At 39.2% G+C, this 9,574-nt stretch overlaps 1 protein-coding gene across 1 annotated transcript in view; it reads right to left on the bottom strand.

Annotated features, from left to right (window-relative positions):
* Window positions 1-4,887: 4,887 nt before the first annotated feature.
* LOC104165142 (mitogen-activated protein kinase kinase kinase kinase 4-like) overlaps window positions 4,888-9,574 on the bottom strand; it is a gene marked incomplete at its 5' end in the record, with an annotated part of 61,388 nt that continues 56,701 nt past the window's right edge. The window contains 2 exons of the mRNA XM_009704700.1: window positions 4,888-5,306; window positions 6,093-6,232. Coding sequence (XP_009703002.1) covers window positions 5,223-5,306; window positions 6,093-6,232 — 224 coding nt within the window. The remainder of the gene's footprint in view (window positions 5,307-6,092; window positions 6,233-9,574) is intronic.

The following is a 9,574-nucleotide window of genomic DNA, read 5'->3' as shown; positions in this document are numbered from 1 at the left end:
GGTCTTACCTGTTGATGTCAGAACGTTGTTCTGGAGTCCAGCGCGCACCTCTACCATGATTTGCTTGTATGCTGGAAGCTGTAGCAGATGCATCAGTACATGGATGGATGCTCCTGTGTCTCCAAGTGGGTTCAGTTTCTAGCAATTTGCAACCCTGTGTTTTCTTAATAGTATTTTAATTGAACAACTCAGGATGGGGAGCAGGAGAAGATCAAGAGCAATGAAAGACTAGTTTTATTTTGTTGTAAGTAAGTTTAATTTTAATTAGTAGTGACACAAATGAGTGCCATACTTGGTCCCAGTTTGCTTTTTGTTCAGTCAATATTTGCCACAGAGTAGGATGAGATGAGTACTCTTGATTGCTGGCACACCACTGATTACATGGGTCTGCTGCTTGCCTGCATGTCAGGCAGTGCCAATGAGTGAGGGGTGGGGGAAGAGATTTTAGTTACTAGCCCATGCAACACTTCCTCTGACATTCCTTATAGCACCTGCTATAGGGCTCAAGCTTAGTATATGTATCAGATAAAAATACAAATAATGTTTTAGTACGAGTCTAGACAGGGTAGATCAACGCCCAAACCTAGTACTTGCAGGTTAGATTTGGAATTGCCTGTATTAGCTCTTATCTCTGGGCACTTTGTCCCATTTTAATTTGCCTGCAGACTTCTATCAGGTGTTACTTGTTCAGATTTCAACAGCTGCAGTTTCCTTTCTCACACCACCTGTAGTGCTGTTTTTTGGCTGGCTTATGAGGTCTAAACCCACAACTGCAACTGCAGGAAAACTTCTTTTTATGACATCACATGCTGGAAACAACATGCTCTGCTAGCTTAAAAGAGGTACAACATTGATGAAAGATACTCTTAGTTTTAAAAAATTGAGAAGTTTTGCCTCATGCCCGCACCCTTTCCAACTCCAAACACTGGCATAAATGGCAAATTTCCTAATTCTTACTCTTAAGTGGTACAGCTACCATGTGCTATCGCACCTCATGTTGTTATGTATAGCAATAAATTTTCTATGTGGCGACAAAGACTGCGTGAACATACCTGAGAAAAGGTGAATTGGGCTAACGTGGCATTCAGGCAGCTACACATGCACGAAAGCCAGTTCTTGCAGCATCAATGACTGCAAGCTGTCATTGTGCTCTACTTCCACTGCCCTCATCCCACTGGGTATTTGTGTAAAGAGAAAGGCAGAAGCACGGAAATTCACTCGTAAAGCTCATTAGCAGCATGCACAGCACAGCGCTGGCTGTCATCCTTACTAGCACTCTGTCTAGGCTGAACTCTCGTGCTGTCACCTCAACGTTTTTATCCACTGCAGGAAATATATTCCTTTTATCTCTATAGGCAGAATAGATGTTTCCCTAGGAATACTGACTGGATTTGGAAAACAATAACAAGGCTTTCTAGGATTTTTACAATCACTTATGCCAATATAACATAATGTTACAAACACAATACTAGTTTTGATTTTCAGAGTTTTTTTTATTACTGTTTCAATTGTACAATTTCGACATTAGGGAACAATACATAACGTACAGTACATAGCTTGCGTTGTTCCCAGGTTTTAAAGTCGTGTCAAGGTTCAGGCTGCAGAATAGGAAATGAAAACAGGCACATACAATACTATCTTGCTGCAGAATTAGCACAATCTTGTTTGTTTGGCAAATATAACATTAGGAGCACCACCTGCCATTAGGATACTCCATGTACTAAAGGATTACTGACATGGATCCTTAGCTTCTGCCCTTCTGACCCCATAGCATTGGTTCACATCAAAGTGACATCACTAGAAAAAACACATTGTTAAGCAGTTCACTCCTTGGTTTTAAAAGTTAGTGAAAGGGTACAGCTACAGAAACACCTCCCAAAATGAAACTGCAACTCTGATACACATTTTGCATAGTTAAATTTATGTCAGGATAAACTTGTGTCTTTCTGGAATTATTTTTTTTTTTCTTCCAGCCTTTCAACTTTTGCTTTGAGCTGAACAGTTATTCAGAACACCCTGTCATTCAGTGTTCAGACCACCTGGTCACTGCAGATACCTTTCCATTTCTTTGGTTACTTTCTTTTCCTTAATATCTCTTAACCTTTTTTTATTCCTCCTACAGCAGTACACTGTTCCAGACATCCACTCCCTCCCCTTTTGCTACTCCTATTTATTTTATCCTGCTCTTCCCTCCTCTTCAGTCACTTCCACTTTCTTCTGCTACTCTTCTCGACATCTCTGGGCTACTTCTCATCTTCAACCATCCTGATTTTCTCTTGACAAAGAGAAAATGCCACAGGCTTCTTGGTGTAGCCGGTTGCTTTTGCTATTTGCAATACTGCTGCTAAATCCTTTAAAAGCATTCACCTCTAAGGGCCTCATTCTTTCCATATTTACACATGGATGTAACCCCAGTAATTCCAATAGTTTTACATGCAAAGTGACAGATGAAAATCCAACCCACTACATTGAATCACAGCTGGAAAGAAAAGATTGCTAATAGAAGGAAACAGAATAAAAAATTAAAACCTCAATGTAATAGTGCACATTCCCTCTCTTTTTTTTCCTCTCTTGGTATGGAGCTAAACGTCTTTACAGTGTGTCAACTTAGTGTCACACTTTTCTATTACAATAATATTAAACAAGTTTGACCACATTTGCTTCTTTAATCTGTTGATGTGGGTTGTTCTAAATTCACACTGTTCTCTGCTAAATTCTTTTTAACTAGTGCCTAGCATCAGGAAAAATCTGCCTCCTACCTGTTGACACCAAAATGGGAGAGGGAAGAAATTCACATGCATCCCATGTTAATGCAGAGGCTGCCGAGATAAGCATGCTTTAAAAAATATTATAGGGAAGCCTGGATCACTGATTGCTTATAGTATGAGCAGTTTTGCAAGCAAGTTTTGCACACCTAAGTGAGTACAAAATGAAAGCTGTTCTTTCTTCACAGTCTCTTAGACTTTTTATTTTAAGTCAAAAGCAAGTAAGTTGTATTTCTGATTGTCTGCAAATTATTTTTTGCCTGTAATTGTAACTTTCATCTCTGTTTCTGTTACAGGTTAGGGTTTGTTTGGTTTTGGCGTGGGTTTTTTTTGGTGAATGTTGAACAAAACAAGCACAGTGTTCAATAGCATAGGAAGCCAATCCATGTTTTGCTCATTTGCCCCAGTCCTAGCATTGGCAACAGGTAGGAACATTACTACAAATAGACAGAGACCTCCTGTTTTCACTCAGCTCTGCCCAAGCACAATATACCATTCAGATTTCAAGTCTGCACGCAAGCTGGTTACTTGCACACATTAAGAACCACTTTGACTATTTAACTGCACAAATTTTTTAATATGGCCTTAGGCTTATCTTTCTGTAAGTTTAAACATTTAAAAGGAAAATACTTCATAAAAAACACTATACATTTTAAGATAAGCTAGTGCTTGTGAAAAGTGCTAGGTTAATACCTTTGGAAAGTGCAGTCCTCCACATAGCCAAAGAACACAGACAGCAACAGTGTAGGCACCTCTGGTCTGCCTGCAGCAGTTGAGGTGCCAACATGGGGAAGGGGGGAAGGGTGATTAGACCCTAAGTTTGATTCTCTGCTGACATAGACAAGGATACCAGTTCTGGAGCTGACGGTTGCAATCTGAGCACCTGTCAGTCACAGCACGACTGCTGACACTAACTTCCCCTGACATACTGTACAAAACAGCTACCAGTTTTAACAACTTTATTTCTCCCCTCCTTAGTCAACTTTGAATCATCATCCTTGAGGTAGACGACCAGATATTCCAACACACTTTCCCTGCACCTTTCAGTATCACATATTTCAAGTAAAAAAAAAAAAAGAAATAAAAATATCTATTTTCAAACACTGTAGCTAACGATTTGACTTTTGCCTACAGCATCATCCATACTGTATCATATCTGGAATGAGCTCTTTTGTATTACATTTGATGCTTTACATTTTCAAAGCACATCCAAAAATTAGCTAAATGAGGATTGCATTAAACCCTACAATTTAATCATAGTATATTATTATATATAGTATATATATTTCTGTATAGTTTTATGGCCAAGTTACAAGCCCCTGAGAACAGAGTTTATGCAGAAACACTGGCACCATTAACACTAAGGGATGCAGCTTTATTTAGATGTAATTAGCATAGAAAGCACCTGAAATTATTTATATTTTCTATTTATAATAGATTAACTCTTTGGATATTTTCATAACTATATTAAGAATACATTTGTTAATCTTAACATCCATTGTGGAAAGATTGTATTTACACACAAATACATGAAGACTTGATGCTGAAAGAGCAAGAAGGGAAGAAAAGAAGGTGCCTGATCCTGTGCCCTTATATACATGGGTAGTGCCTTTAAATCAACTCATATGACTGCGAGTCCCGCGTCTGAATAAAAGTTACAGGTTCAGGTCCATAATGCTTTATGCATATATGATTTTGACAAACTTCTATTTAAACTATTTTTACAAATACATTCTACAGTAACTGTGTCTACGGGCTCAGGCATCCAGCCCCGAGAGAAACATGAAGTCTGTCCCCTGCATTTTGTAAAATATACCACGTGGGGCACATGTCTAGAAGTAGCTGCTTTTACAACTCTGCAGCAAAATGCTCCTGTCTACCTAGCACAGGATATGATCCCTCGAGCGTCCCAATCTGCATTAGGCCCCATCATGAACTGTCGCTCTTTCACTGATTGTAAGACTGGGACAAGTGACTCTTGGTGAAACAGTAACAGCTTGCTTGAAATGCAGAACAAGCCAAAACTCAATTCTAAATGAAGTAGGTTCCATTTCTCACCTAACTTGTTTGTGGTTTTCTATCTACCTACAGATGTTGCTGTCCAAAAAAGAAAGAGACTGCAGTTCAAGATAACAACATTACATCATCTGTGAAAATGAAACTGCACACTTCTCAGAGTGCACGAGCTTCTTGTATTGGCTACATTCTTCATTAAAGTTGTTCTAATGCTGTGAATACATTCTTGGTTTGCAACATATTTTAGAAGACAAACTAAACATGTTTGCAGTACTTGACAGGAAAATGGAATTCTTCCCAAACTGAAAGAATATGAATTCTGATAAGTTAATAATGACAAAATTTTTGTAGGTAAAAAGTGCAAATTTGTGTATATTACCTCCAAGCATTTTACACTGTTACCTACAGGGAATTTCAAAGCATCCTTCATTCTGATGTGATTTACCAGTTGAATAGCACATTTTGACCAAGAGTCATGAAGTATATTTGGCTGCTGCCTCCTGACTGTACAGATGCAAAGAACACCTTGAAAGGGAAAAAAAAATGATATGCTACTGTCAGTTTACATTTATGAGAATATTTTTTACCCATATAGGAAATCTGAGAGAATGCCACAGTCCCAAATACAATGAGAAACTTTTTAAAATTAAACTATGCTTGTGGTACAACTAGGTTATATTTTTTGGTATATTTCTTTTCCTATTTGGAAAGACACAAGGGAACATTTTCAAATAATTAATTTATCTAAACAGTTTTGGGGCCCCAGTTTTCTAAATATGTCAGTGGGGCTAAGCAGGTTTCACAGAACGTTTATCAGGAGCTGCTATATGCAAGAAATCATACTCAATTATCCATACTCTAGTGCCTGCCATACCTCAAATATTAGAGTGTTAGTTTTTTTTTTTCCCCATGATGGCTGCTCTGAATTACCTGTAATTTCCATAGGCCAGGAGAGGCAGTCCTGTAGTTGGGCATTACCAGGGCTGCCTCACTAGCCCTCCCCACCACCCGTGTTGTGCTGGAGTCTGGCCAGTTAGCAGTGTGTGTATTTGCTATCACCTCTGATACCAGTTAAGGCTGGGTGGAATAGGAGTTGTAACAGCTGGCTAAAGTAGGGTGGTGTGAAAGTGTGCAATGTGCATAGTGAGTGCTTTGTGGGGTCAGTGACTGCATTTGCTTTGAATGGGGAAGTTATACTAAGGTGAGAAATAACCAATACAAAACCAAAGTTACAAAAATTAAACCGCCTTAGTGTTACAGTCAACTATTACTTATTTTTGCTAAATCACAACACTGTAGTCATGTCTGTACCTTATCATTTCTTTCACATAGAAATTTTAGCTTCTGTGCTTTCTTGTGCATAAATACTCCTTCCAGATTTCCTGTTTCCACAGAGCGTAGTTCAATTGCCTTCTCTCCCCAGCCCATGACCTGATTAGATTGAAGGTAAGCTAAAAGAAAAAATAAAAAGGTTAAACGTTTGATACTATTTAACAGCTGAAAGACTGATTCTTTCCTCATTTATGTCAATATAGATCTGAAGCATTTCTCTTTGATAATATATTCTGAATTACTTGTACAGTAAATTTACACAAAAAGCCTTGGGAACAGTAACTAAATTTCAGTTTCTCCTCTCAGACTTACTTTCGACTCTAGACATAAATCTTAAGTATGCTACTATTGTATATTTTAGAATCACAAAAGGTTAGAGGAAACCTCTGAAAGGCATCTTGTTTAACCCCCGCCCCCAAAGCAAGGCCAAATTAGTCAACATTACTCAGGACCTTGTCCAGACATGTTTTGACAGATATTTCACCACCTCTCTGAGCCTTTGCTGCAATGCATCACTACGTTCAGGGTTAAAAATACCTAATTGCAATTTCTCTTGGTGCAACGTGTGCCCATTTTGCCTCTCATCCTTTCACTGTACATGTCCAAGTCTTAACTCTGTCTTCTCTATACCCTCCCATTAGGAAGTTGGGTTGGTATTTACTATAGAGTTCAGCTTAGTATGAAACCTAAATACTTTTGAATCTGCGACTATGGCATGATTATTTTGGTGTCCGTAGCTATTGTCATCCCATCACTGGTTAGAGGCAATATCGGCAAAACCAAAAGAAGATACTCGGGCGCTGTGGAAGCTCACTATGTTACTCTCTTTAAATCTGGCAATTAGATGAGAAATCGGAATAGTGATGAAGGAGTTAAGACCACAGATTTCAAATTAGGCACAGTTGCAATGAAACCCCTCAGATTAGTGCATGCATGGGCTTCCAAGGTAAAAACACATTAGTTATGCTGTATTGATAGTCAGTGCTCAGAAACTCTTCTTCTTGCTCAACTATGAACTGTTATTTCATTAGTCCAAGAATTCTGGTGCTCTGAAATGATGTAGAGGGAATATGTGCATTTGACCGGTTTTTAGCTTCAGTGGACAGTGCTTGCCTGCCCTACATTACTGGTGGGAGCAATGTCTCTTCCTTAAAACCTTCCATGTTGATTTAGGTTTTTGTCTAAAAATTAATCTTTTGGTACACACTGATATAGGAAGCAACAGCCTGTGATCCTGCTTTAGAAGGACATCAGAAAATAAAGCCAATATGCCTGCCTGACTGTATATCCTTCTGGCAGTTGTTGATTTAATATTAACTTGGAATCCTTCCTTTATAATTCTTGCCAGAACAAGACTATGAAAATTATACCTCCTTGGAAACGTGTGGTTTTGGCTACAACTGTGATTTTAGTTCCCTCAAAGTCTATGAATTTCCCCTGAATCTGTTTAGTATATTTCCTTTCAGTTATTCTTCGTGCACACTGAAGGCTTTCCTGCCACTAGAGCTGAGGGCAAGAAAATTATTTCCCAGGATTCCAGTCATGTGGGAAGACGAAGAAACCATCCTGTTTGAAAAGCAAAACAGCAGCGAGCAAATGAGGATAAGTTGGAGAAGAGAAGGGGAGGAAGGGTATTTTCTAAAAATCAAGCACCTTAAATCAACACATTTTAAAATCTTTTCTTTATGCTTCAGTTCCTAGGCTGTACAACAGGACACTACTGCTATAAGGCTGTGAGGAAGACCATCGTTAACATTTCTGGTTCGCTGCAGCAGTAGCATGAGCACCAGGGCAGCACCCATATGCAATATGCAGTTAAGTATCTAAAAAGGTAGGCCCAGACCACACATTAAGCAAAGAAGATAAAAATTATACAATACTCAAACTTTTGCTATTTTTTGTAACAACCAACACCACATTAACATTTTCAAACTTCGCTTTTGAACACAACAGAGACAGAGGCACACTGGTTCTGGGGTGTGGGACAGCAAGGCAGGTGGGTATATATAAACAGCATGAAAGCATTCTATGGCTACGCTGTTTAGTATAGGTCATATAGGTCCAGCAACAAAGACCTAATCCACTCATAAGTCTCTTTATCTTTTCGACTACATGAAATCTGCACTCAAATTGTCAGTATGCTATGTCTGTATCAGCTGTATCCATGCCTTTGGCAGATTTCAGTTTGATGGCATCCTTGCAGCTCTCAGTAGCAGCTTAATTAGGCTCTGTTGCAACCTCTAGGTCATCAGGGATAGAAAGCCCTGGATGACTGGACCACTACTGTTATGTTCAGAAGAGACCTGATCTCCAAGCAGTATTACAATAGGAACATAATAAAACAGATATAGCAGGTTCAGCCACTGATGCTCTGCTGGCTGGCCAATATCCTGAGAACTTGTCAACTGACAATGGCAAATTTCAGTTGAAGTACAAGCAACACAAAAACTCACTCTTGTAGCAGAATCAAAATTTCTTCTTCAAGTTGCATCTGTGGAATAATGTGCCGACAAAAGGCCCATTATACCACTAGGGGGGTTGTCCAGTTATAAGGATTTGTCTATACGTGGAAATTAATTTGGAGGATAGCAGGCTGTGAATTCAAAGGTCAGAACTGAATCTTGACAATCTTCCCATGTGGGAGCACTTACAAGTGTTTCATGTGAAATGAGCAGGTTAGATACTCAGAATAAAGTCTTATTCTGGAACAAAAGCTCCTATACCATGAGCAACTTGGCAATAGTTATTTTGAGTCCACCTTCCACCTCAATAAGCTTTAGATAAAAATATTCTATGCTTCCAGCTGGCAATCTATAAGGGTGTTTATATTCCACGCAGTACGAGATTGTACTGGTTTCTAGCAACCCTAGACTTGGACAGCCACTCTGGTCCTTTGGACAGTAGCTCAACAGAAAAGGCATACACTGACTCAGAGTGATGTGCCACTATTGCTTAACGTACTGGAACAAAGTTATTCAGAGTTACCCGAAGCTCCTCTGCTTCACCCAGATTACTGCGTATCTTAAATAGACCTACAGTTCTGCATGTGCTTCTTGTTACACCATTTACACCAGCATTACTCCCTGGACATCAAAGAATATGTGCCATAAACTTAGTATAGCAAAATGAGCTCAAAATCAGTCTCTTAACATCGTGAAAGCATTAGCAACGCTCTAAACTTGGGGCAAGACTTGGTATTTCCTGTTTACACTTTGTATTAAGTTGAGTGGAGCCCCCATTCAGGAAGTGACTGCTTCAGGGGAAAATGGTGGAGGGACACAGGAAAGGTGGAAGAAATTACTGAGCCATATTGGATCCATTAACTTCTATGAAGTGTCACTGACATGAGCTAATGATCTCGGCCTCACACCAGCAGCATACTCACCGTCTGAATGAGACAAGCACACTTGGTACCACAGAACCCAGGTACTGCTACAATCTCACTTCCCTTCTTAACCTTT

This window comes from Cariama cristata, unplaced genomic scaffold (genome assembly GCF_000690535.1).
Source record: "Cariama cristata isolate BGI_N322 unplaced genomic scaffold, ASM69053v1 scaffold4287, whole genome shotgun sequence".
In the NCBI taxonomy this organism is placed as follows: domain Eukaryota; kingdom Metazoa; phylum Chordata; class Aves; order Cariamiformes; family Cariamidae; genus Cariama; species Cariama cristata.
This window is presented reverse-complemented; position numbering and strand designations above follow the sequence as displayed.